General features: G+C 52.6%; 1 protein-coding gene and 1 long non-coding RNA gene across 3 annotated transcripts; one reads left to right on the forward strand and one right to left on the reverse strand.

The window, feature by feature from the left end:
* Positions 1–977: 977 nt before the first annotated feature.
* On the reverse strand, positions 978–17,137 carry LOC142407141 (uncharacterized). The gene is made up of 5 exons (XR_012774821.1): positions 16,995–17,137; positions 13,959–14,065; positions 7,534–7,658; positions 6,766–6,865; positions 978–3,583 (listed from the first exon to the last, which is right to left on the reverse strand). It is a non-coding gene; the product is annotated as an uncharacterized LOC142407141 (long non-coding RNA).
* SIX2 (SIX homeobox 2) lies at positions 16,643–21,340 on the forward strand. 2 transcript variants are annotated; one of them, XM_075496266.1, is made up of 2 exons: positions 16,643–17,555; positions 20,138–21,340. In XM_075496266.1, the coding sequence occupies exons 1-2, from the start codon at positions 16,996–16,998 to the stop codon at positions 20,439–20,441; spliced, it is 864 nt and encodes a 287-aa protein (XP_075352381.1). In that variant the 5' UTR covers positions 16,643–16,995; the 3' UTR covers positions 20,442–21,340. The 2 variants fall into 2 exon arrangements, with proteins under 2 accessions (XP_075352381.1, XP_075352382.1); XM_075496267.1 differs by having other exon boundaries at positions 16,852–17,420.
* Positions 21,341–27,664: the final 6,324 nt, after the last annotated feature.

Genomic DNA, 27,664 nt, shown 5'->3' on the forward strand with positions numbered 1-27,664 from the left:
ATCTCAACATGAGGGAATCCAGGCACCAAGCCCAGGTACAGCCAGGCAGGGATTTGGTACTGCACCTGCACTCCCTATGCCTGTCTCTTATCGTCTCATAGCCTTCCACTTCGTGAATAAAATAGTCATGTTTATCCCCCCACTCCACGTAAAAATACCATTTTACCTAAAATACATCTCTGCCATAAAACTAAATCAGACTACTTGTGTAATAGAGCTGACTGGAAAGTAGCACCAAAGCTTGATTTACAGTGTAGGCTAGGTGTGGAAGTGTTTGGTTTCAAAGCTGACAATTTATATGGAGCACTTTCTCTCCAAAGTGTGAGTTTAAGCCGTGAAGTCTGGCTTTGGAACAGCAACTGTCTGGGTACTACCAAGATTTGGGGTGTTCCTACTCAGCACAATGAGTGGCCCATTTACCAGGGTCCCTGACAGCAAGGAGCACACACTAGTGCTCCAATATACGAATGACCATGAGGGCTAATAAGGCTAAGTATAAGGCTAGTAACACCGGGTTTCTGCCGGGTGAATGCCTGCCGGGAACCCTTTCTGTGCCTCCTTGCTTAGCGTCAAGAAACCTAAGGTGTGGGGCTTGAAAGTAAGCATGGCCTCAGCGTGCAACTGAAGCACTTAGTGACCTGTTTTGCTCTTTGACCATGACATTGCACCAAAGTAGTAATGTTTTGCTACTTAGAGGGCAGCAAGCAGGCAAGCACATGTGGAGAAAGACCTCAGTTACAGCCAGATGGTTCTCCCAAGGCATCCCACCCTGGGGCTTCCTCGAAACATCAGGCAAGTGCCTTTCAGCATTTGCCATTGAGCTGAAAATGCACAGAGGTGCCCAAGTGGTGTAACTCTTTCCTGGGCCTGCAATGGCCTGCTCTTGCTGTGCAGGATGGAAGTGGGCTCCAGGGTCCACTGAGTTCTGTACATGTATATAAATACATACATAGAGAGAGTTAGATATCATACAGGTATCGAGTAGAAAGCAGAAGTATTTTCTGTCTAGAAATGCTTAGTATATAATAAAAAGACAGCAAGATGTTACCACTAAGACAAAGACTTAAAAGACACAAAACACGAGGTGTTTAGAGTGTATTTTGTTTATTTTTTTATAAAATTAATCTTTGACAAACTCTTTTGAAGAGCAAGGGCTTTTAGCCAACCTGAATAACAACATTATCCAGTGTTACCAAAATAAAGATGAAATACTGTCAGTTGTAACTTCTGAAGCTTTTTCTAATCCATTTTCTTCTTTTTTCTGCTCATCTGGATCTCCCTAACTCACGTGTGCTCACTCTCCAGCCTGATCCTTGCCCCTCCATTACCACCACGAGCTGCTCCCTTGACCCTAAGTGCAAGAATCAAGATTATCTTCCAAAAGTATCTAAGAGGGAGGAGGGGAAAGACAACATCTGGAGAGTTTTCCTAGGGCTTTTTGTGTTTTCCCCTTTAGAATATATTCTGTGTCCTTTAAAGGGGTGGATGCACCCCCTCCCCATCCCAAGCCCTTCCCTTTGGAGAAGCAGCCACCAGCCTGGCCACCTGGGAAGGCTCCTGCAGTGCATCAGGCGACTTTGCAGCTATAAGACCTATTGCAGTACATGGGAGTCTCTCCGTGAAGCCGGTGGGGTTGCATCGCCCAGGCACCACATTTTAAGGTAATCTAGAATCTGTAAGAAAGGGAGCTGTATTTTTTCCAAGGAGGCTCATGTGTATCCCGAGTCAGTTAGTTTGTTATAAGGCTGATATTGTAATGGAGCCCATGAATGTTCGTGCTAAATGGAAAATGAAAGGGGACTACCCCACATTTAATGAAACAAAACACAAGTGAGTCAGTCTTTAAATCTTTCACCAGATAATTTCTCTCTCATAATGTGCTCTTTCTATCCACTAATTTGACAGTGTGTTCTTTTAAATGTAGGTATCTGATCGATGTCCCTGGGTAAGTTCATCTGGCTGATGAAACAAAACAGCAATATCTAACGACAACGTCTGGCACAGGTACAAACACAATCGGTCTCTCCCATTTATCTTGAGATTGCACGCAAAGTACTCTGAAATAAAAACACACTACATCTCTTCTATTTTTTGATGTTGAAAGATTTAAAAAGTGTAATCCACATTAAGCTTCTACATTTCACCAGCCAAGACTGACTGAAAAGTGTGTACTTTTAGACGGTAACTGCACTATTCGTTGTTGCTACTAACTTTGTGCAACTGCATGGGGTTTGGGGTTTTTTTTTACTCTTCCTTATGGAATTCCTGAAAGTCCTTTGCCAAATCATATGTAATGTTTAATTCATATAACTTTCCTTTTCTCCTGTTTCTTAAGTGAAGCCATTAAGTTAAAACTTGAAATGGAATCTCACACGTCCACCTTGAATGCTGAAGAATAAACCACAAAACAGAGATCTGAGGAAAGCTAAAACTGCGCATTTGAGAAATGTTTGGGTTATTCTTAATGTTTCTAAATCAGACACAGTGTTTCTAGTATTTACAATGGGATCTATGTGCTGTTTTTAGAGAGCACTTCACGGTTAATGATACATGGTTTAGGTATTTAGTCAATCACAAACAATTATATATTTATATCTTTGAAATTTGTTCCCATGGGTTCCACCAAATGGATAAAACCAGCAGTGATTTCTATGCCTGGAAGAGTCCTACTGGGCAAGGTTTTGAACCGTCTTCTTGCAAAAAGCACCTTCAGAATACAGAACATGTGTCAGTATTTTTACCTGGTTACTCTATTTTCAGCACAAAGACTTCTAGTAGTCACTGAGGCAGGTTGTTCAACCTCTAATCCCTACTATCCGACAAGCCACATGATCTACCTCTAGTCTGTCTGCCATGGTCCCTTTTCCTACTGCCCAGCTAAGAGGAAAAAATTCTAGTGAATTTCTTCTTCTTCATATCCCTTTAGAATCAGTTGAGAGTGAGGAGAGGTAAATACGTCCATACGTTTGTTTTTAGGTTTACATCAGCAGAGGCTCTGATGCTATTAAGGAGGGTCTAACGTACACTGAACAGATTTTTTTTCTTGCTCTGGTACATCAGAGAGAACAAGATCACAGTCCCGTGTAAATGTGCTCAGGAATGTAGAAACACTGAATTAGACACATGTTCCACTTTCTTCGTGTGCTGAATCACCCTTGTCAGGAGCTTCTTTAGAGACCTAATACAGCAATCTGTCATTCACAGAAAGGAGCACGTGGAGTGTAAAATACCGTTACTGGAATTTATCAAGAGCAGCTTCCATAGCCTGCTACACTGTAAAAATGTTCACATTTTAGCCTGCCAACGGAGCTTCAGCATCGATACCTTCAACAAATAGGAAGCACATGGCATATTAAGCTTGTTTCCTCTCAAGTCCACAGTTCAGTTTTAGAGGATACATATGAAAAGAAAATCCAGGCATCAACTGCCCAGGTTAAAGAGGCAAGGCCTTTTCTTGTGTGACTGAAGTGGGGAGTCACATAAAGCAAATGGACTTGGCAGCTTTCCCTTGCTCCTTTTTGTTTCTGAGGTTGAACAGCCGTCGGAAGATACCCAGAAAGTAATGTGATCCATCAATGACCATCTGTCCATGAAAAATACAGAGTGTTGGAGCAAGGCAAGGAAAGGAGGATTTCATGGGCAAGGTTGTTCAGCCTTTCTCAAATAAGACACCAGTTCAGGTAATCATGTTGGGTCTCTGAATTGGAGACAGATAAGGAGAACACCAACAGCCTGCTGAATGGCCACGTTGTTAGAATGAAATTCATCTGCCCTTGAACTCCAGAGTTCAAAAATGGATTTGGTCTCCTACAGCTTTGCTTGGTTTTGACCTTAGTGTCTCAATTCAGACTAATCTAGACATCGACATGTCCAAAAGAGTGAATCTTCTTAACATGAAGTTAATACCTAAGTTGGGCCCGGAACTCAAACACAGGCACGACAGAATGGAGAAAACCAGTTCCCACTGGCTCTCATGGGGTTTGCTGGTGGTTCTCCCATTTGGTGGGGCATATTATTTCTACAGGAAAAAAGGGACTCACGTTTCTGTTGTAGGTGAATATGAATGCTTAGTACTTTGCATTTGGGAAGAGATCGCTCCTTTCCCCTGTATATGCTGCCGTAGATTTTAGCTAATGAGAAACTACTCACTTAACTCCACTAAGCAGACACTAGATTAATGTAATGCATGGCAGTGGGGAGCATTAAGAGAAGTGCAAAAAAACTCCTGTATTATATATCCACTTTCATGAAAATGGATATTGCAACATGTTTTATTTCCTGCTGATTTTCCTTCTTCTTCACTGGCCGCCTTCACTCAACCTGGTTTTACACCAGTTGTGTAAAATCATCTGAGTTGTCAGTGAAGGTATTACAGAAAATCTAATTAGTACTTACTCACCTCTCTACCAATTTTTTCAACAAACCAGGTGGCAATGAAAGAATTTAACTTACACATCAATAAAGAGCATATTCTGTTTGCTGGCTCCAAATGTTCAGTAGCTCCACCATAACAGGATGTGCTTGTCAACTCTACTGTATGCTTCATCATTTGTCAAACAAATAGATCTGATGCAGCAACATTCAGAACTCTTTGTTGCAGCAAAATTCCCATTGATTTAATGAGAAGATGCAAAGAAGGTTCAGGCCATATTTATAAAAAGATTAAGTCCATATATATGTGTGTGTGTATGTGTGCATGTGTGCATGCGTACATATATGTAATATATGTAATATATGTACATGTACAACATGCACAGGCACACAGAGAGAAATCTTTCCTTTTTTTTCCCTGACTGATAAGTTGTTTACTTAAATGGAAGTTTTGTAAGGAATGAAGGGTTGAACTCCTGCAAGTATTTACCCTGGGTTTCAGCTCTGAGTTTTTATGTGATTTTGACCTCCTGTGGCTCCCTGATTTTAAAATAGCCTCTCCTAATTTACTGAGGATATAAGGTGTATCAAGCTGAACAAGATACAAGTCTCCTCAGATATAGATATTTTCTCATTTAAAAAAGAAAACTCAAATCTATATTTGCACTCCTTCACATCTCTGTTATGAATGTAAGTTGTCAATCTAAATGGTCAAATCCAGTACTGCTGGATTTTTAGCATAGCAAATATTGGACAGTCTTACTCAAAAAGTTCCACCCAACATGCAAACTTATTATTTATTATTATTGCTGAATCGCATCAGTTTATTGTAGAGTTTATCATTAAAAGATAGCATTACTCAAGTGCTAACTTCTAATGGGAGTTTGGAGGGCAAGGGTTGGCCCTTGGAAGTAAGGTCATGTGGTTCTTTTGGCTTGTTGTACATAAAATAGGAAGGTTCTGCTGATTATTACAGAAATGTATATTCTCCCTTTTGTACACTAATGAAAAGTTTTTAGGAGGAAATATTGAGAGTTCTGTACATAATACAGATTTCATAAAACTATAAATTCTTGGCACACTAGTTAGACATATTTAACTTATGTGTGCCTAATCTGTATTTTTACAGGATTTCTCCATCCAAGAGTTCTGCTAGCTATAGATTACTTTCACACAGAAACACACACATCTGGGTGTCAGCATCAGTACAAGATTTGATTGGTTGCATATTTGCCTGTGAATTTTCAGATGCGGGCAAAAAAAAAATCCTATTTCTTGAGGACTATATAAGGAAATAGTTCAAGTCTTGACATGACATCATATTATTCAGCAGCAGATTATCAGCCTGCATCACCATACAGTACACAGTAACTAGTTGTTTATTTAACATGTGGCAGGAAAAGTGCCTGTTTCATCAAATTCTACATATAATGATCATCTAAACATTGCTGCTTCTATAATGCCTTGGAAAAGTTCCCTTTATGCTCAAAACAATTGAGCAAGGATCACATTATGGGTCTCCAGAGATCAAATAAGACTTCTTAAAAGAAGAAGAATGATGTACATCTGCTTTAGTGTTGAAGGTTACATAATATCGACCATATCTCAACACCTTTGGTGTCTTGAAAGACTAGCCCAAAGGAAATACACACCAGGAACAAGATCTTGCACTTCTTTGGTGCTTTTAGTGTACTCTAAGAGACATAATCAGAGAGATAAATGTTCATCTTCTTGTCCCCAAGGAATAGAATCGTTTTAAAAGAGTCATAATTAATAATAACTTGATTTGTCTTCCTAAAAAGCCTGCCTGACATTGAAGACAAAAGGTTTTTGCATTGTTCAGGAACAGTTCCTCCTTGTGAAAATATTAGTCCTGTAATGCTGCCAAGATCTGTGCCATCCTAGATGGTCTGCCACTCTGTGTGCCCGATGCCTAATTGGAAGATGCCTGAGGGAAGTTCATCAACACCATTGAAAGATTTCAAACTTTTACTTTCATAAGCCTCCTTCTACTTCTTCTTTCATGCCAGATCCTCTTTCGCCCCTATTCTTTCAACTTCTTCAGAACACCAGTCCAGAGCTCACAGACCTGTTGGAATTCTGTCCTTTAACTTCTGTGTGCTTGGGGTATTTCCTCTACTACACAGCTAGGGTAGGGGACTAGCAAAGGTCTTTCCTACTGTCCAGACACATGCTACAAGGGTAAATAGTTTGCATGATTAATGAGGTAAATACAAAGCATCTTTGACAGGATGGGAACTGGGTCCATAGATGTTCTCAAAATTATGTCAGAGGTGCATCACTCATTCAACATAAAGGCTTCCCTCATGTGAGGTTGAAACACTCAGCCAAATTCCTCACCAATATGAGGCAAACTATGAGCCCTCTAATTACCTGAAAGTAGTCGATGTGCTTTACGTTTATATTGCACATTTCTGTCTTGGAGTTGGCCATGGCTTATTGATCCAATGGGAATTTTCTGAACCTTCTTCAACTGGAGGAAAAAAACACAGCTATTGCCTTTGAAAATGAGAGTGTGAAAATAAAAAGAGCTACTGCCTCGTCCTCCCTGTCCTTGGCCCCAGGCCACAGAGGATTTTGAGGTGACCACAGGCACTCTGTTTCTCCTTGAACCCTCCCTAGCTGAAACCCTCCACCATGCCGTAGCCTCCTCATACATTCTGCAGCTGTGGAGAAAAGAGATGTCTTATTGACCAAATACTTCCTCGCCCATCCCTCCAGGAGTTTCTCACCTAGCTGAAGACTTCATCCTATTTAAGACCAGAGGTCACTGCAGTCATCCTGGGCTAGCCTCCAGCAATCCCAGGATCATTTGTGATATCTACAGCCTCCTCTGGGATGTTGCTGGGACCATGTTTGGTTCTTTTGTTTTGTAGTCTTTGTTCATTCTTTTTGTCCTGATCCCTTAAACTAAAGGCCCCATCTCTGTCCTCTGTATTCAAATGTCTCAAAGACCAGTTTGGTGGATTAAGAGAACCATCTTCAGGCACGGTCCTCTCCTTGCTGAATTAATACCGTTCGCTCACCTCTGCCAGCCACAAGTCTGGCATCCATTTTGGCACTGAATACTTTTCTTTCCCTTATGTGCATTAAACATGCTCATTACACTATAGCTTCCACATCATAACTCATGTAACTCACCCAATTATACCTCTTTACTTTCTTCTCTTCTTGGAAGCTGAAGCTCACTTCTTTATGATGACTGTAAGGCCCAGTTCCCAGACTTCTTCAGTGTATGCCAAATGCTGCTGCCAACCTCTTTCCACCTGAAAATAAACATGAACATATCACCCTCACCCACAACTGTATTTGTTTCAGAATGTTGATCAGAAAAAAAGAAAAAAAATCCTTTTATTCTGTAAAATTCTTCCTGGGCTTTGTCCAGTCTATCTCGTGCTCTACTCCTTTCTCCCTCCACCTCTCTTATGTGACTGAAGTGAAGAAGACCTCATAATTAAAGAAATGTTTATCAGGTTATATTACTCTGATGAGGTTATCCTACTGTTTAAGAAAGGGTTTAGATTTAAAGAAATTACAATCTCAGTTTTTTCCTGAAGTAAAATTAAACAAATGTTAATTAAAACAGCTAGACATATATAAATACACATAAATATATGCACATATAAGTGAGTGTGTGTATATACACACACTTTAACGAGTAATTTCCTGATTGTTTTCTGGCTGTAGCAGGTAGCAGATATACAAAAATCAAGAGGTAGTTACACAAGAATCCCATGCTTTGCAGCTCACTGTCACTCAGTGGAATCTTCAGCCCTATGTCTAGTATCTGGGCTTCCTCTGCAACTGATGGGGAGAATGAAACAACTAAAAATCATTTAAGCACCGATTAATTGCTGTTAGAAGAAGGAAGAAGTAGTGAGTCTCAAGAAGGTGGGAAGTTAAGTCCCATCTTGCAAAGAGGTTTGAACTATGTCCCTATTGCGAAGTAAAGCAGGGCTGAGAACCCTTCTCTGGGCCTGAGGCTAAGTGGCATTTGTTACTAGGTCTTTGGGTCCCAAGTGGTGCCACTGTGGTTCAAAAAAATAATTCTTTCCTGTGGGGTTTTAGTTCTGAGTATCAGAGATAATATAAGGGATGCACTGTAAATTGTTCAAGCGATATTTTCATAGCATGAAGCAGAGTGAGGATGTGGGCTGAGGGCATGGAAGGCTACCTGGGACTGCAAAAACTTCTGGGATAGTGTTGGAGGACTGGAATAGTGCAGGACGGAGGGAGCCAAAGCAGGTGCCATCTAGTGCAGACTGTGCCTTGGGAGTGATCCCTGGTGTGCGTGGCACCCCCAAGCCCTGTCTTAGAGAGATCAGAGCCAAAGCTGTGCTGGGAGCATGCTAGAAGCCAAACAGGGTGCTTGATCTCATGCCCCCTCCTTGCACTACGCAGCAGCAGTGTTTGCTGCCACCAGCATCCACTTCCAGTGGAGAGGATATGCCCTTACGCACCTTACCTTGCACACATGACTGGGCTGTTGGAGGAAATAGGATGTGGGTATGGTACCCCAACAACAGATCGTTTCTTAACCAGTAAGGTATACTGGTTAAGTAACCTTAGTCTTGCCTGCTGAAGTAGCTTAACTGACTGAAACCAATTCAGTGTTCACCGGACTGGCCTTTTCTGCGTCTTGAATAAGCAACAGTCAATCTTAGTCTAGTCATAAAGTTCTTGTTTCTAAGGAAGATAAAATTGATGACAAAAATTTAAAAAAAAAAAAAAAAAGATGGAATGAAATGGGATACCAGGTCTGTTTAAATTACATGTTTCTTTTTCTGGGAAGTAAAAGGTCCATGTTGTATTTGAGCTGATTCAAGAACCTATGAAATAAAGGGGAGAAGACATCAAAGGACAGAGACAGAATTAACCCAGGAAAAAGGAGGTTGAAACAATCCACAGAGGAAAATACAGAGCATCGTCACAAGTTCAGAAGTAGCAAATTTTCCACTGGAAAGTCGATCAGCATTAAACTGATGTTAAAGTATCTAAACTATCTAGCTTTCCACAAAGCTTTTCCTCTAGTTTTGAGCTGTATGCAAAGCTTCTGAGAGAATTGCAAGACATGACAAACAAACTAAATTGCACTTCCTAATTTCTGCAAATAAGGCAATGTACTTATTTATTACAAAAATTATTGGGAGTGAAAAAAAACTGAATGTATTCCGAAATGTTATGAAGTTTCCCTTACAAATAATAATTATTTTGGTCTTAATTGATACAGTCTTGTTTGGTTTTATTTATTCCCAGCAGCAAATTATAGAAATTATTTAAAAGGCAGAAAATCCCAAACCTAAACAGATTCCAGTTAAGTCAGTGTTGTTTGACGCCAATATCTCTGTGTGTATTATTTGCTAGCACTGCATTACATTTCAGCTTGCCTCAGTCCTGCAGAATTTAAGCAATGGATGTGTTTATGGGCATACTACACTCCATGGAAGAACTTACGCAAGCTCTTTCTATACTGAAGGAAAAAAAAAAGAAAACCAAGCCCAAAAACATTCCTACATATCCGTAATTAGTGCTTGCTCCCTGATTCTTGACAAGGATACCTGTGTCTGGGGCCCACCGTAAAATGGGAGCTTTGGTTGTTTTAGGGACCGCGCTTCCTTCTCTTGCCACGGGATGGATACAGAAGAGGGTGGGACCCCCCAAAACCCTCTTGTACCATGACGCACCAGGGCGGGGGCATCAGCTCTGCTCACTTGCAGGTAGGGCAGGATAGGAGCTTGCTGTTATTAAGAAGACGAAGGATTTCTTTTCATGGCGACGACCGACGTGACCTTTGAGAGTCCCGGGGGCGGGGGGTGGATATAAGACTTTTTATCAAGCTGAACCTATCGGGAAGACTGAAGGACGTTGAGGACGAAGCCTTGTTTTCTCTCCGCAGCGATCGGAGCTGAGTATTAGAGCCCTCTAGTGAGATTTCGCGGAGTGGATCTCCCCCTCCGGCCCCGTGGGGCCGGCCTCAGCCCAGCCCGCGGCCGGGGGAGCCGAAATTCCCACTGGCGCTGCAGGAGGCGGCCGGAGGTTTGCCCCCCACACACACCCCTTTAGGCATCCCACGCGGGAGCGTGGGGTCCCAGCGCGGCGGGGCGCGCAGGGCTCACCTGCGCCAGCGCCACCGGCGCGGCTGCCGAAATGCCGGCCGTGTCCCCGCCCCGAGACACCCCGGGCCGCCGCGCCAAGGGTGCCTGTGCTCGGCCCCCACCCCCGAGGCGGGGATCGCCTGCCCGCGGAGCGGCAAGAGCACGGCCGAGACCCCGAAGCTGTCAGCTGGTTGGGGAGGGGGGGCAGGAGGGAAGGGAGGGCAGCCTGTTCCTAAAAATACTCCCCGGTCAAATCCCCGTGAGGCAGGGATGGAGATGGTAACAAAAATGCCTTGAACCGGTAGGAACAGTGAACAATCTTCGTGCTTTCCTCATCATCTTGGAATAATCAGCGGCATTAACTGAGGTCGAGGAAACAGGCTCTTGGGTTAGTTGTGGGAGGCTGTGAGAATAGGGGGCAGCCATTAAAAGAAACCTGATCGCTATTCATCAACTCGGAAGAGGGGAAAGGAGGAGGGGGGGGAAAAAAGACCTTCGTGGCTCAAGCTCATACCAACCTGGTCTATCGCTGATCAAGAAGATCCCTGGAAACAAGAAGTTTACAAATATTGTCAAATTGATGCTTGTAGAGTGATTTAAGTTGTCAACCCTGCAGAAGCCCACCAGAAGTTTAGATTCAATGCCCTGCATTTCTGGCTAGTTATTGCCAATCCCCTAAGGCAGAAAGCTCTCTCTCTCCTTATTTTAACCATATGTGCCTTTTGTTGTTGTTGTTGTCTTGTCTGTAAGCTGTACGCTGTCTGCTGGGGGAGTCCCCTTGTGCCGCGGAGCATCTGAGGCGGTCCCCGCAGCCGGGAGCGGCGCGGGCCTGGGTGGGCACCGGCCCGGGCCCCCCTCGCCCCCCGGGCCGCCCCCCAGCCAGCTGTCCCCTCCGCGGGTTCTGAGCCTGGCTGTGGGCCGTGGAGGGGGACACCCCCCAAATAAATCTCGATGCTGGGGGTAGCGGCCGGGAGGGTGCTGGTAGCAGAAGTGAGGGAAAACTCTGAACCCCGCGCCCGAGATTGAAAAGGGATAGTATAAAGGTAATCAGGACCGGCCGCATTAGCCGGCCGGGGGCCTATCGAGTTTCGCGGGGAGCGCGGGAGGGTACAGCGCCGTGAGCCGGGACACGGTGCCGCCCCCGGAGTCCCATTTCACCGGGGGCGGCCGGGAGGGGGGGGGCGGAAGGTTTACCGAGGCCAGCTCAGACAGTCACGTCGCATCAGGCCCCAATCTCCTCATTAAGACACCTCTTTCGAAAACGTTCTTCCAGCATCTCCGGTCCAGCCGGCCGGGAAACGGCTCCGGGCTGGAGGGGACGGGCGGAGCTGCGGGCGCGGGCAGCGGGGCCGCTCCGTGGCGCAGAGGCTCGGCTCCCGCCGGCGCCCCGGCCCGGCCCCCCCGGCCCGCAGCACCCCGCTCCCCCGCCCCGCAGCCCAACAACGTTTTCTTTCAAGCGGAGTTTGTTAGCATAATCGAGTTACCCGCTACATATCTGAAATCCTTGGCCGGTCCCCTTGAGGAAGAGCGCATTGCGCGCAGCAAAAGCTTTGAATTATTCCTTTCGCCCCAAATCACGGAACAACAAGCTATTGTTGTTCGCCTTAATTTAGTTACGCGCAGCGATCCTCCCTCGTGTTTTCTTTTTCAGTCGGGGCAGGATCTTAGTGCCATCTGTGGTGGGACAGAGCCGGGTTTTAAACAAAACGCAAAAATAAATATAAGCGTCGATAAATAACGGGAGGGGGGCAACAACCCGCGGCTCCGGGTTGCAAACTGCCTCCGCGAAGCCCGGGCGAGCTTTGACCGCCTGAAGGGGCCGGGTCCCGCCAGGGAGAAACGTGACTGCCCGGGGTGCCCCGGGAAACCCGCTGAGGCTGAACCCCCCCGGGTTCGGGGGTGGGAGGCAGGTAGGTCCGGCATCCTGGCAAAGGCCGCTATCATTCATTAAAAAAAGCTAGCAGGAGTAGCAGGTTAATTGCGGCAGGCTTTCGCCCACCTCAAAGTCGGCTGGTTTTAAGGAAAAAGCATACTGCCCTCCCGCCAAAAGGAAAGAAAATCAAGTTTTAAAAGAAATAAAGAAACGAAAACTTGGAGTTGTTTGTCATTTTCTTGCTCTCCCTACAGTCCTTGCTACGGCAGCGGGCATCTGCGGGGAAGACGTGTTTCTTTCTGGCGTGTGAAGATTTGTGGGGGTTATCATTCGCTCCCTACTGCTGCCGATAAAAGCGGCCCTGGGAGAGCCTCCGTCTCCCTGCCCTTCCCACGCGGGGACCCGAGGCCGGCTGGCAGGAGCGCGCGTGTCCTCAGCCTTGTGCGAGTGGGCGAAGGGAGGTGGGCAGCCATCCCCCTGCCTCCCGCCTCTCCGGCGGAGGGTTTGTCCCGAGCCCAGCGAGCGGCATTTGCGCCTCCGTAAAACGGATGAGGGGGTCCGCAGAGGCGGTGGTCCCAGGGGCTTGCGGCAAGATGCAGGGCAGGAGGCTGGGTGAATGGGCTCCTGTCTTGAATGGGAACGGTGCGGGCCTGCAGCCTCCCACGCAGGCTGCTGCCTGCGAGGAGACAGCCGAGGCACAGCCGAGAGGGAGATCTGCAGATAACTGCAGCGCTCTCTTGGCACTCGCTTGTGGACACGAGTCAGTTACGTGCAATGAAAGGCTCCTAGGAAGCGACACGACCGTCCCTCCGCTCCTTCCCTCAGACACTCTGCGCCCCGGTTAATAAAAGGAACGTAACGATAAAAACGACTTCTTTATTTCACTCATATTTCACACTGATGGTGTTGACACTGACGGTCTCGCACGCTGCTTCGTGCGCGGCAATGACTGCGCGGAGGGGTGAGGCGCTTCCCGAGTGGGCCCTCGGCAAAGTCACCCCCGGGGCCGGGGCCGGGGCCGGGGCCGGGGTCGGGGTGAAACCCCGGGCTTCTCCGCCGAGCGGCAGCGGGGCCGGGCACAAGTTTCGGACAGCTCAGATAAAGCCTTTCACCGCGGCTGAGCGGAGGGACCCGGCAGCGGCCAGGCAAAATGTTCCCGTCGGACCGGGGGCAAACGCTAGCAGGCGATTCGCGCCTCCTGCTCTGAAATATAATTGCAGTGACCGAGCTCTTTCACGAATGCCGGAAAAAAAAAAAGCTCCTCGCCCGATCGGCTGATTCCCTCGCAAGTCGCTGCAACTTGACTCGCCCCTGCCGTGGCTTTGCAGCCAGTATCTGCTCTCTCTTCTAGCATGTATAGGAAGATTTTTTTCTTTCCCGAAAGTTAAAAGCAGTGATGCGGAATTTGGATCCAGATATCACTAATTTGCAACTGCTCTGGGACGCAAGCTGCTATAGGGTGCTCGGGAGGGGGCCAGCCCTGCCTCTGCCCAGCGCTCTGGGAAGTGAACTAGCGTTACATGCAAGCTGCAGCCTGGCTAAGGCAGCCTAAAGCGAAAGCGCCTGCGGAGGGGCTGGCGTGTAGATTCTGTACTCACATTTTAGGGCGCTAAGAAGAGACTTTCTCAGATCTAAGTCCATGCAACAGGTTTTGACATCTCCTTTCCGGCTAGGGCGAACAGCAGCTCCCGTTCAGATTCAACCGCTGTGGTTATGAGATGGAAGGAGAGAAAGCGGAGTCAGGTATATCCCTAATAAACGTGGGGCGACCGAGCGCGGTAGCGGGGAGGCGGGGGGGGGCAGCTCAGACCTCGCTAGCGCTTGTCTCTGTTGCCACGGTCCCCACCGTGGGAGGGAGCGGAACGGGGCTGTATTCCCCTTCGCGAAAGGCACACGGTGTGTGCGCAGAGCTCGGGGGTGGGAGAGGGGATTTGTGCTTCCTTCGCCGTTTCTGCTCAGAGTAACGTTTGCAGTGGGTCGGTTCCCCCGTCCCGTGAGCGTCCGCTCCAGCTGCAGCTGCGAACTGTCCTGCCGCTTAGGTTGGCTAGGAAGCGCTGCGATCGGGATGCTTTCGTTTACAAACAAGCACAGTTTGAATCCTGCAGAACTCGGCCGGCATCATGGCACTAAGCGGCCGAGGGCTCATTTTGTAAAGGGAGGGAGGGAGAATCATGCAAGGGGGCTTTACGGACCCGTCACCAACATCCCCGAATTTGTTTTAAACGAATTTCAGCTGTCTCTCTCTTGCCCTGCAAAGGAAGCCTCTGGTTTGCCTCCCCGGGGGATCCAGGGCAGGACCCGCCCGCTTGCCACCGCTTCTTTATGGCAGCCCTCGGGAAAAGCCCGGACAGGTAGGAGGACGCGCAGCTTCCAAAGCGGAGTGCACTCGAGAAAACACAGACGTACGGCGGATACGCACCGGCGTCCGGACATGCTGGGAGCTGGACGCGGGCTGATCCGCTGCCCCCACCCTCCTCCTCCTCCTCCTGCCTCCCTCCCCCGCCGCATTTCGCCTGGCCGCAGCTCTGGCGCGGCTCCTCGCCGGGAGCCGCCGCCGCCGGGAGCCGCCGGGCTGCGCGCCGCCGCCCCGGCCTCGCCTTCCCCTGGGGACGGCCGGTACGCCCGCCCGGGCCGGCACGGAGGCTCCGTCCCTCGGCCGCGGAGGGTCAGGCTGCGGGGCGGGGAGCCGCAGCCCGGTCTGCTGCGGCTTCGCTAAATCCCCGACGCGCCGGGGCGGCTGGAAAGGTACTGCGGCAGGAACCCACAATTGCAGAGAGCTCTCCTGTCAGGGCTGCAAATGGCGTAGAAAGAGCTTGTAGGATGAATTACTATTTCTCCCCAAAAGGGGAACATTAAAGGCCATGGAAACTGCCCTGAGTTTGGGGCCGGGAGGCTCCTCCCGAGTGCCTTCACCTGGGCCAGCCCCGGCGCCCGCCGCCGCTCCGGCCGTGCCGTCTGCCCGCGCAGCCTGCGCGCCGCTCCCGCGGAGGCACCGCACCGCCCTCCGTTCCCTCATCTTCCCCCGACCTTCCGGCTTGCACAGTCTCTCTCCCTCGCCTTTCACTTTGTGTAGACCGAAAGGGACGGGAAAGGATACGGGTCCCTGCCCCGCACAGTCAGTGAACTAAAAACGCGGTGTGTAAGGGGCACGCGTGGGTGACAAGGGTCCGCTTAATCACGCGTAGTGTCTCTGACTTTTACATGTGTCCCTCTCCTGGATGAAACACCTCGACACGCTCCCGGAATTGAAGTAGAAATAAATGCCTGGCGTCCAGCGATCAAAACTGCCAGCGCCCGCCGCACCGGAGCGCGGTGGGGCACGGCCGGCGGTTAACGGAGAGGCAATCCTTCCTCGGTCCTGCATCATCATCAGGCCTCCTCCTAGCTCCCGGGCAGGTACGACCAGCGTGTAATGGGATCCCGGGTCACGAACAGGGTCTCTATTGTACACGAGAGGCCCCTTCCCTATAAAGCTCTCCGACAGTTGTTACTGGGCGCTGGGGAGGGGGGGTTAAGCTAACGCATGGAGAAGGAAACTTTCTGCAAGGGCCGGAGACGGGTTTTTCTCCCCCCCGCAGCCGCGGGTGCCGGGGACGGCAGCGCTCCGGAGTGGCGGGGCCGGGCTGGGGCTGCCGGGCCCGGGCTGGGCGGCGGGGCCGGGCTGGGCGGCGGGGCCGGGCTGAGGCTGCGGGGCCCGGGCTGAGGCTGCGGGGCCCGGGCTGGGGCAGCGGGATCCAGACGGGGCGGCGGGGCCCGGACGGGGCGGCGGCTCCGTCCCGCCGCGCCGCAGCGCCCTGCGGCCAGAGGCAGAGGCAGAGGCCCGGGCTCCGCGCTCCTCCTCTCCCCCGATGGGCGCCTGCAGCGTCAATCACGGCGGAAATTTCTCTCTCCCTCGCTAGCTAATATCTCAGCTCGCAGGGCCGCCTCTGAGTGGATCTGAGCAATCTGTCAACCCAGCCGGGGAGCCACCTCAAAACAGATCGGGTTACCCCTGATTGACAGCGTCACCATGGCAAATAATTTGACTAAAACTATTGTCTTCTCCTGGCAGTCCCCGGGTCAGATAACCGGACCAATCACAGCGCGGATAATCACTTTTCATGCCAGCTTAGAATAATATTATTAAAAAAAAAAGGGGGAGAGAGAGAGAAAGAAAGGGGGGAAAAACTCCGAGAGGGAGAGGAGCGAGGGAGCAGGGCTTTACCACTATATTATGTGGGATCTCGCGGCGGCGGGGGGTGGGGGGGAAGCAGGGAGATCCCAAACCGGCGGCCGAGGGGGGTGGGGGTGGGAGAGCCGCGGCCGCTGCGAGCGCTGCAGATAGGAGACAAAAGAGGCACAAAGTTACTCTCGCAACTTGGACTTACAAAAAGGAGGCGGCCGGGGGGGAGGCCGCCCGCGCTCGGGCTCCCGAGACTTTTTTCTTCGCTCCTCGCCGGTTCTCCCCGGCCGCCGCGGCCGCTCCGGGGCCGGCGCCGCCGATGGCCGCGGCCCCCCGCGCCCTGCCGTGACGCCCGACCGGGCCCCGCCGGGCGCCGCCGCCCCGGGGCCGGCCCCGCATGCCGGGCGCTGCCCGCCGGCCCGCGCCGCTCCCCTCTATGCGGCCGTAGGCTGCGCGGCGGGGCAGGGCTCACCATGTCGATGCTCCCGACTTTTGGCTTCACCCAAGAGCAAGTGGCCTGCGTCTGCGAGGTGCTCCAGCAAGGCGGCAACATCGAGCGGCTGGGGCGGTTCCTCTGGTCCCTCCCTGCCTGCGAGCACCTCCACAAGAACGAGAGCGTCCTGAAGGCCAAGGCGGTGGTGGCCTTCCACCGGGGCAACTTCCGCGAGCTCTACAAGATCCTGGAGAGCCACCAGTTCTCGGCGCACAACCACCCCAAGCTGCAGCAGCTCTGGCTGAAGGCGCACTACATCGAGGCGGAGAAGCTGCGGGGGCGACCCCTAGGGGCGGTGGGCAAGTACCGGGTGCGCCGCAAGTTCCCGCTGCCCCGCTCCATCTGGGACGGCGAGGAGACCAGCTACTGCTTCAAGGAGAAGAGCCGCAGCGTCCTCCGCGAGTGGTACGCCCACAACCCCTACCCGTCCCCCCGCGAGAAGCGGGAGCTGGCCGAGGCCACCGGCCTCACCACCACCCAGGTCAGCAACTGGTTCAAGAACCGCCGGCAGCGGGACCGCGCGGCCGAGGCCAAGGAAAGGTACGGCTCCCCCGGCTCCCCCGGCGCCCGCGGCTCCCCGGCCCCGCCGCTCGCCCCGCGCCTCTCCCTCTGCCCCGGACCCGGCCGCGGGGAGGCCCGCGGGACGGCGCGCCCGGGAGGGGCCGGGCTCTCCGGGGCGGGGGCGCCCAGGGAAGCGGAGGCGAGCGAGGTGGGCGCTCGGCGGGGGCGTCTCTCCGCCGAAAGCAGCCCCGGGAGAGGCGGCCGGGACCCCTTCCCCGCCGAGGCCCCGCTCCCCGCACAGCCGGCGCGGCGGCCGCGGGGCAGCCCCTTCTGCCGGGGGCGCTTCCCACGGCCGGCGGCGACTCCCGGTTCGGCAGCGCGGCCGCCGCCTCCCCGCCGCCACCCGGCGTGGAGCCCAGCCCGCCGGCGGGGCCGGCGGGGCCGGTGCGGGGCCACGGCCCGGCGGGAGAGGCCGGCGGCGGCGGCGGCGGGGCTGAGGGCGAGGGCTCCGCGCCCCGCAGCGCTCGGAGCGTGTCCTTGAGGGTTACCCCGGTGCAGAGAGGGAAAGCCGGCGGGGCAGCCGGGAACGCGTGGGGCTGAACGCCGGTAGCAAATATTGCCTCTAACGTGGGCTCCCGGCGTGAGGCGGGAGACCTGGGCAGGGACCCACCGGGGCAACCTCTTCCCGTGCTCGTTAAATCGCAGTTCGTATTCACTACCCAGCAAGGTGCTCGTGAAGGCATGTTAATAGATGTGTATTCTTATACCGAGAGTGATTCCGAAACTGTGTTTTTCTCGTGAAATGGAGCGAAGGCACCGTTAATTGCCGGGCAGAGGTTAATGCCTCCATCCTTGGGTATTCGGGATGACTTTCCCGTCAGCGGTCCCTGTGCCTTAGGAAGACGGTTTGAAGAAGCAAAAAGCGTCCTCTAACTGCCCAGTGGCTCCTCACTAGCTCGCTGAATTGCCCGGCCCGTACGGATCGGATCGTAGGGCCTGCGCGGTTAACTACTGGATTAGAAATCTCCCGTAGATCTGTCCCTCCGCGGAGACTCCTTTTTTTCGTTTCTGCCTAACGCGTTTTGGAAAAGGCCAGCGCCGCGGCCTCGCAGCTGTGCCGCCCGGCAGGTTCGGGCTCCGCACAGATTTGCTCCATACATTTCCCGAAACGGTGCTAGGGCTTTAATTTTCCTTCAAATCCCCGCAAGTGTTGGTTTTACGAGATGTTAGAGATCCTTTTTATTGCTGATAGCGGGGACTCACCTTCAAATATCCAAAGGAAATGAAGGTTACACTTATTCCATTCTTTTTTTCTTTTTTCCCGAGGAATCAAATTTTAAAGGTCTCCAGAGACAAATAAGATTTTTGACATTGAAAAATACACTCAACCTAATATTACACTCCAGGCGTTGGAAAACAGACCGTTCATGGGATTGCCATTCACTCAAGCAAACTTGTTCAAACAGAGCTTTCTTGTCTATTTTTATTTTTTTGGCACAAAGTGTCTCCAGCCACATCCTGCAGCCCTTATTGAGGAAAAACCGTCAGCGCCATGGCTTCACTGCTCTCGACCAAACCCTGCAGGATAGGGCCCCTCTGCCAGATAGTGTGTTTCAAAGCTTCCGCAGAAGCTTTTAGACTTGCAATGCCTTCAGTATTTCAGGCAGGGCTGTGTCTACGGTATTTCTACGAGGGCTATGTGTCTAAAAGCTGCCTCAGCCTTGACCGGACGGCCTCCCCCACCCCATCTTGCCCCTCTCATTTCGGAAAAAAAAAAAAAATATATATATATATATATGTATATCTCTGCAAGGGCTTGGCCAGCCTCCAGCGATTTCTCGGTATTTACCCGGTGATGAATTTTGAAATTATGCCCTGCCTTTCCGAGCCGGCTGCCTCTGTCGGTAGGCGCATCGGCGGTGCCGGCTCCCGCCGCCGCGGAGCCGGGCGAGGGGCCACCCGGGAGGGACGGAGGGACAGCAGCGGGCGTGCGGAGCATTTCCCGAGAGGGCCAGGGAAATAAGCGAGTTAACTCTGTTTGCTTGCCTTATTTTCCATATTGGGCTATGTTTTGAGCCTTAAGCTCCGGGCGAGGGGAAAAAAAACGTCCGGTTACTTAAGCAATAGCCTTTCCCGCCTGATGCGAGCCAACGGGGCTGCGCTGCCGCGCTGAGCCATCCTGCCTGCAGCTCGCCGTGCTTTTGGCCTTCCCGGGAGAAATCGCGGCCGAACTTCTCTTCAGCTCCGGGAGCAGTTTTAAAGTTAAAAAGTCCTTTTTTTTTTTTTTCTTAATGTCTTCCTCCCCCCCTTCCTTTCCTCCCCCCTCCCTCCCCACGCTGTGCAAACGCTTCGGACGCAGAAAATGACGTTTTGGCAAAGTGACACTTGCTGCTGGGCTGGTGGGAGACTCTGTTTACAAGCTCAGCGGACCTTAGACCTTTGTGCCAGATGAGGAGGCCTTGGAGGTTTGCAGAGTTTGTAAACCTACTGTTTCTGCATTCCCCCCCGCTCGCCGCCCCCGGGAGCCAGCTCCCCGCCGCCCGCCGCCCCCGCTCCCGCGGTGCGCGCCCCGGAGCGGCGGCCACACGGTGATTTCCCTCCCTCTTTTGTGTTTCCTATAGGGAAAACAACGAGAATTCCAACTCCAACAGCCACAACCCGCTCTCGGCATCAATGAACGGGAATAAGACAGTTTTGGGGAGCTCAGAGGACGAGAAGACGCCGTCAGGGACCCCGGATCACACCTCCTCCAGCCCTGCGCTGCTGCTCAGCTCCAATCCCGGGCTGCAGCCCCTGCACGGCCTGGGCCACCCCCAGGGCCCCAGCGCCATCCCCGTGCCCAGCGCCGACCCCATGCACCACCACAGCTTGCAGGACTCCATCCTCAACCCCATGTCATCTAACCTGGTCGATCTTGGCTCTTAAAACGGTGTACATGCTCCCTCCTTCGCACCAGCCCTCCTTTACTCTATTTCTTTCCCCTTTTTTTTTCTCTCCCCCTTAATCTTACCAGAGACTTTGAAAGCGATGACAAACTCCTTAGTGGGTGTGTTGTGCCCTTTGGCAGCAGGCTGGCTGCAGGTTTGGAAGGTATTGGACTCGGCTGTGGGCTGTTGTTGTGAAAAGCCTTAAGGATTGCTTAAAGGTGGTCTCAGGCGTGTAAGGACTGTTGGACAGGAGCTGTGATTTTCACGGAAGTCTGTAAGGCAGGTCGGTGTAGCAGCTCTTTCAGCCTTAACTTCACAAATCTCTCAGTGGTGTCACTCAATCGGGCTGGTCTGTGTGGGAAGAGGCACATTGTAATCTTTTATTTTTCGGGGGGTGGGGAGGCAAGGGGAGCGCGAGGCCGCTGTTTCCATGCCTGTTTGGAAGCTACACATCGCTCCCGTTATTCTATTGTAGTTATGTATCCGTGGCAGGTGTACGATGTACAATTTCAACTAAGAATACAAAAGTTGTAGTCAAGTTATAGCAGCAACACGCGCTCTAGGCAGATTCTGTAACCTTCTTCTAGCTGATGCTATGCAGAGAGAGGGCCTCTTTGGCCTTGTCCATGCGGTGCTTTCGCCATTTGCTGGGTGGGAAAGGAAGTGAAGGCCCAGCTCCAGCCCCGGAGGAAGGCAGGGGCAGATTCTCCCCTCGGTGTGCAACGAGGGCAGGAGCGGGCTTTAAAAAAAAAGAGGCATTGCTGCTCAAGTTTAGACCTAAACGACAGTATCAACGGCAAGTCGCTCACCTTAGTTTTGTTTATTGTTTATATTATGTGAATACATTCTTTGGAAAATATTTCTGCTTTTATTTTATAATAAAATTTAGAAATCTAACTCGGCGTGCGGCTGCCTCACTCGCTCGCGGGGTGCTTTTGGGCTCAACCCTGAGCGAAGCAGAGCGGGCAGCCCAGTAGCCGGGGCTGGCAGCGCTCGGCCGGGGGAGGCGGCGGACGCCTGGGCGGTGCCGGGGCCCCCGGGGCTCCCCCTCCGGGGCTCTCCCCCTGCCGCCGCCGAGGCGAGCAGGCCTCGCCCCCCGTCGCCCTCCGGGCGGTCAGAGGGCGCTCCCGCACCCTTGCCCCGTCCGCGGTGCCCCGCGGAGCAACGCCCGGGCACGGCGGGGCCGCTCCGGCCCGGCCCCGGGAAGCGGCGTGCGCCGGGGGGGCTGGCGGCGCCCTGCGGGAGCGGGGAGCCGAGGGGACGGGGCAGGACTCGCCGTGCCGGCCCTGAGGGGAGCGGGGAGGTGGCCCACCTGCTCCGCCGAGGGCACGGCCGTGCCGTGCCCGCCCCGGTGTCCGCCGGCCCCGGCAGAAAGCCGCCCCCGCCGCCTCCCTCGCCCCAGGGGCGGGCGAGCTAACGGAGCGTGGCCAGACCCTGCTCCGGGGGTCCGGCACGGCTGGACTGCAACGCCTTTCCAGCGCCGCTGGGAGTGATGCCGGGAATAAACCCATCCATTCCTCTCCTTTTCCTCTCTCTCTCTTTTTTTTTTTCTTTCCTGTAAGCACGGGGTGGCAAAGGAGACGGGCAAGTTGCTTGCAAGTTTGCTTCACTAAAAGATAAGAGCTCAGGGGGATTTCATGACAGCTTGCACCCTCGCTACCAACTCTTTGCTAGAAGCCGAATGTGAGATATCATCTGTTTAAAATGTTCCTCAGAGCTTGCAAGGGGTTTTATACTTTTTTTCCCCCTAAAATGAATTTCTTGCGAAAAACAAACCGAGCAAACGATATGGCTTCAAGCGGGGTAGAAATATGTGTAGATCAGCAAAGATCGCGTCCAGGTTTCAGACGCTGGCTGAGATTTCAATCAGCGGGAGTTTTGTGCGGGCAATGTCCTAATTTGATGTAATCTGGGGCTGGATTAGCGCCTCTGCGCGTTTGTGGGTGTCCGCTAAAAGCACATTTCTCTGAGGCCCCGTTAAAGTCTATAGAAGGGAAGGTATGGCTGTCGGTAACGGGGAGGGTCGGCCTCGGAAAAAAGCGCTCTCTTACTCGTGGTTATAAATCCAGTGGTCGCGCTATGCTGGGGTGCAGCGGGGTACAATGCTGCTATGGAGGAGACAATGTGGTATATTCAGGTTTATGTTTCTCCCGTTTCTGCTCTTTTGGGGTGGTTTTTCAGCAGCGGAGACGATGCGGCTGTTGCCTTTGCTGTGGAACCGTACCGGTGTGGTCCTGCGTGCATTAGGCTCTGAACAGCAGATCCTGTTATTTCCGTTGAGGGGCATCTAATAATTTTAGCTATGAATTTTAATCCTTTGAAAATAAACATTTCGCAAGTGGAGGAACCACCGCTTCCTAGGGCTACAGAAGATCCCCGCTCCCTGTAAAATAACACAGGCAGCGGTGCAATATTGCAAAGAATGAATTAATTGGCTAGTTAATTCTTTTGTATTTTTAGAGATAGAAGTAAGTTTGGGAAGGAAAACAGAACGACTGGGTTAATAAAACATGGCCTCGAAACCGAAATAAAGCCTTAAGGCTCTGCCCGCTGGAGGGGGGGGGGGGGGGGGGGGGGGAGAAAGATTAGAGAAAGAGTAAAGCCAAGATGGGGAACATTTAAAGAAGCAGTATGAACACAGGACGGGGTTTACGTGGTTAATAAAAGGTCATATTGCACAGAGGAGGCAGAATTCGATCGGGGAAAGTAAATGAAGGTCTGACAGGGTGAGAAAGGCCCTTTGAAAGCGAGGGGCGATGAAAAACTCCTGAAGATTGCAGCGAGGATCACTTATATACGGAGAGAGGAAGAGAGGGAGAGTCACTGAAGTCAATTAAAGACAGCTAGAAACAGAAATCATGCAGTAAGAAAAAAATAAATCTGCAGGTCAAGCCAGCGTTAAGGGCGCACACAGCTGAAAGCCCTGATGATGGGACGTGTGTAATGCAACCTGAAAACCCGTACATGTTAAGACTCATTTTATCGGACCGTACTTGCCTTAGTAATGATGTTTGGTAAATTAGCCCAAATCCCCCCGATTTTCCACGCACAAAAAAAGTTCCCGTTAGAGGAATATGCCGAAACTGACGTGACTAATCCTTGGTTTTAAACAGATTAGTTATGATTCACTAGCATTACATTACATGGGGCATATCTCATCTCAGGGTTGGTTGGTTGCGGGTTACCCACGCAGGTTTTGGGGCATAAATAAACAGACGGTCCGGACCCGCCAGGCTTTACCCATGAAACTCCCCGTGGCTCTCCCGGGGCTGCGGCCGGGATGCGGCGGGCAAACCCCACAGCTGAGCCCCTATAGCTTGGACACCTAGGGGGAAAACCGCGCTCCCTGTATACGCACATGCACATACATATACCTGCATATATACATATAAAAGCCGTATTTGCACTCAAATTAAAACCTTACCAAATTACATAATGAATGCAGCGTTTACGGCCCCCAGAAATGTAACTGGAGTAATTCCTTTAGATAGCAGGGCACTGAATATGCACTGCGTACTGGAGCAGATTTGTTCTGCGGGGAAGCCCTGCGCTTTATTACATGAGTGTTAACTGTCCTGGCGCTGCGCTGAAGAGGGTTGTGAGAGAAATGGCGCATTTGGGACAGAAAACACTTTTGGCTGCCCTGCCAGGGCGCAGCTCATCACCCTGCCGGGGAGATACTGATGGAGGTGAGAGGAGAGCATCCCGAGCGGCTGCTGAAGATGGACTCGGGCCCCGCAGGGGAGCATGATGCTCTCCTGGGAAGAGGGAGCAAGTTTATTGGAGGAAGAACCTTTCCTATGAGTAGGGGAGCGTATGCCGGAGCTGGCTGGTTAAACGCCTTCCCTCTGCAAGCCCTTGCAGGAGCTTGGGGGTAAACAGGACCCTCTGGGAAACACAGTCGCATCTCATCTACCAGGCTGTGTGGCTGCGTTTTCCTTTGGATAATGTAAGCCATTTTGCAGACATTCAACACGATCTACACGATCGTGGTGAATGTCTGCAAATGTATGCCAAGTCGCCTGCTTGGCGTATTTCTTGCGGGCTACCCCAGAGAAAGCTACGTTCCCTCTTCTCCTCCCCAGCCCTGGCTCAGCAGTTTAGGCCTAACCGAAGCCTCAGTGTGCGTTTGAGGGGGGCTGCTCCAGCCCCGGAATGAAACGCCTTGGAAGTGCCCCTGCCTGCCCAGCGCTGTTTGTGTAAGGCACTCAGGCTCCTGTTACCAGACCCGGAAACAAAATCTATTGCCTTCTTTAGGAGAAACAAATGCAGCCTGGTATGAGCAGGCTCTTGCCTGGAACAAACCCTCACTTGAGCATGACAAATAATGTAGGGGGATGGCGATGAAAACACTGGCCACTGGCCCTTACTGCAGAGCTCTTTAACTTCCTCTGCTTAGTGAATCAAAACGCTGCGGCTCAGACAGCCAAGAAAAATATACTGAAGGGAACTTTCAGTGCTTCAGCACACAAGGAAAAGGTGAGGCTTTTGTCTGAAGGAGAGTAGCTCTGGGGTTTGGAAAAATACATACTTAAACTAAGGAGCTGGGCTGAGCCATCGGCTTCTTCCCATTTTGCTGCGGGGAGTGGGGCTCAAAGCTTCCCCTCCTCACTCGGGAAGAAGGTCCATCGCTTTCCCACTTAAATAAACGGGAGGGGGGTTGTCTGGCCGTTGATTGAGGTTTTTTTGCCGCTGGGCGAGAACGCTCAAGCTCCGGCCCTAAATACCAAATTCGCCTTTATCCGGAGTCCCGGTGTGCCGCGGAGCCGGTCCCGCTCCGCGCCCCGGGGCACCGGGAGGCGGCGGCTGCCGAGCGGGCGGCCGGGCTTGCTGGGCGGCAGAGCAATGAGCTATTCCTGCCTCCAGCCACACCATCTCCTACAGGGAAAAAAGAAAAAAAAAAAAAGACTCCTTTAAAAAAACAAACAGACACACGGAAACAAACTGGGACTTCACCAAGAGTCTGGGGCTCAAGAAGGAAACGGAGAGAGTTAGTGGGAGCTAAGGTGAACACGCAGGTAAAATGTTCCATCAGCAAACGGTGCTGCTCAGGAGAAGGGGGAGAGGAGAAACCACTTGGAAAGATGAAAATCGCACATGTGCTTCTGATGACCCCATTAGATGCGAAGTCCTCCAGGAAATACATATTTGAAACGGCCAGGAAAAACAAACATGCCTTTTATAGACTTGCCTGTCCCGCCATGAAAAATGCAAACCTCGGTATGGTGCGTGTGTATCTAGGGGGTGGGAGGGAGGAAGGGGGAATAGATTTTGTAAAGAACCCGATGAAAGCTACCTTCATCAGGAATATTCATTTGCGCTGCCCTGCTCTCCAAAAATAGGCTGCAGCGTGAAAAACTACCGCGTGAGACGGACATCTGAGTCTGAAAAGTGACTGTCAGGAGCTCGTCTGGGTGTCAACACAGGCAAGACTGGCTGGCAACGGCGAGGAAGAAAAAAACCGGGGGGGTGAAGAGTCAGCAGGACTTTATAAAGCCTACAGTTTGCTGTAAAGTTGGGCAGAGTCCAGTGAATCATGGAAGAGCGATTTCTAGCAGTGCAGGAGTTGAGGGCTGGGCAGAGATACCCCCAAGCCCTCCTTTCCAAAGCGCCGTTTTAGATGCAGTTGTGCTGGGCGTCGGGGGAGAGAGCAGAGACTTGATCCGAGAGCACTTTAGCAGTACAGGCATCGCCGTTCCTCCTCTTTCCCCCCGACCACACTGCCCACGGAGCCGGACACAGTGACCCCGCTGCCGGCAGCGCGGGCGGGCTCCGAGCGGACATTTGATCCCCCCCCGCTTCCCACCGCAGGGAAGGGGCAGGTCCGCGCCCACCTCCCGGCATCTGTTGTCCCCTCTGCGGGGCCCGCCCTCGGCCCGGTGCTTTGCGAACCCCGCCGGCAGGTGCCCCGGGAGACGCGGCCGCCTCGGCAGCGGGCTGCGGGCGGCACCCACGCCGCGCGGGGACACGCACTCCTTCTCAAGGAGTCGGCGAGGGCGTCGGCCCGTCACCCGTCGGGGAGACATCTTCTCCTGCGCACCTCAGGGTGCTGCCGCGGCGGGGGCAGGTGGCTCTGAACCCCGCTGCTTCGGTGGGATGCGTTTGATCGAAAGAGGTTAAATATCGTCGCCCGGTTGTCACCGGAGAGCTGCGCGACGGGGCAAAGCAGTCCCAAAGCTTGAGCTAACGGCACCCCCGAGAGAGGCCCGACCCGACCACCGGGCGGGGCCGGGCCGGGACCCCTCCTCTGTTTACCCCGGCGCCGTGAAACCAAGCGGCCGCCGGCTCCTGCCGCCGGGGCTGCCCGTGCCGCGGCAGCCGGAGCCGCCCCGTCGTAGCCAACCGGCTGTTTCCCATCGACGGGGCACACACGGCAGGCGGGGGCTCTGCTCCCGGCAGCCCGCTCCTTCCAGCGCTCTCCGCCGCCCGCCGCCGAAGCCGCAGGAGCAGGGCAGGGGCACGGCCTCCCCGGGGCGGCAGGCGCGGAGGACACAGGGGCTGCCGGAACGGGGGGACGGGCTCCCGAGCTGCGGCGGGGCCAGGGACAAGTGGGTTTTCTCCATACCCTGAGATATTCACTTACACGTGAGCCCAGCAGCGAGGCCGCGGCTGGCGCTGAGGAAGGGAGGGGACATTTAAAACTTAAGAAACAGCTTGGGACATCGCTTTTAAGAGCGTGTCGAGCGCACACCCAACAAAAACATCAACAACTGGAAAGTCAGGACGGTTTGGAAACCTCCCGGAATCAAACGAAACCAGACGTGGGGCAGGGAGGTGTTGGCAGCGCTGCGCGGGGCGCGGAGCCGGGCGGCGGGGGCCCCACGGGTGGCCGTGGAGAGAGTGGCATGGGGGTGGGCTCCGTCCCTGCGCAGCCCACCTCGCTGCCTTCCCAAACTAGAAGGGCCGGAGGTGGACGATCCCACCTCACTCGCGATTTCAGCAGAAACCGAGGCGGTCGGAGGCAAGAGGCGATGCTGACACGGGGCTCTGCTGCTGCCGGTGTGTGCGGAGCCGGACTCCGTCTCCCCCAGCCTGCCCAGAAAATGTCAGTGCTTTCTCCTCCGTAGGTGCGGCAGATTCCCCCAGGTGCCGTGGCTCTGCGGGGTGGTTTCGGTCGGAGAAAAGCCCCAGATCCCTTTCAGCTTAGAAGGGGCATTTTTTTTTTTTTTCGGGCGAGGCCGGCACAGCGAGAGCGACGGCGTTTCCCACCTACACGCTATT

The sequence above is a fragment of the Mycteria americana genome, chromosome 3 (assembly GCF_035582795.1).
Source record: "Mycteria americana isolate JAX WOST 10 ecotype Jacksonville Zoo and Gardens chromosome 3, USCA_MyAme_1.0, whole genome shotgun sequence".
Lineage (NCBI taxonomy): Eukaryota > Metazoa > Chordata > Aves > Ciconiiformes > Ciconiidae > Mycteria > Mycteria americana.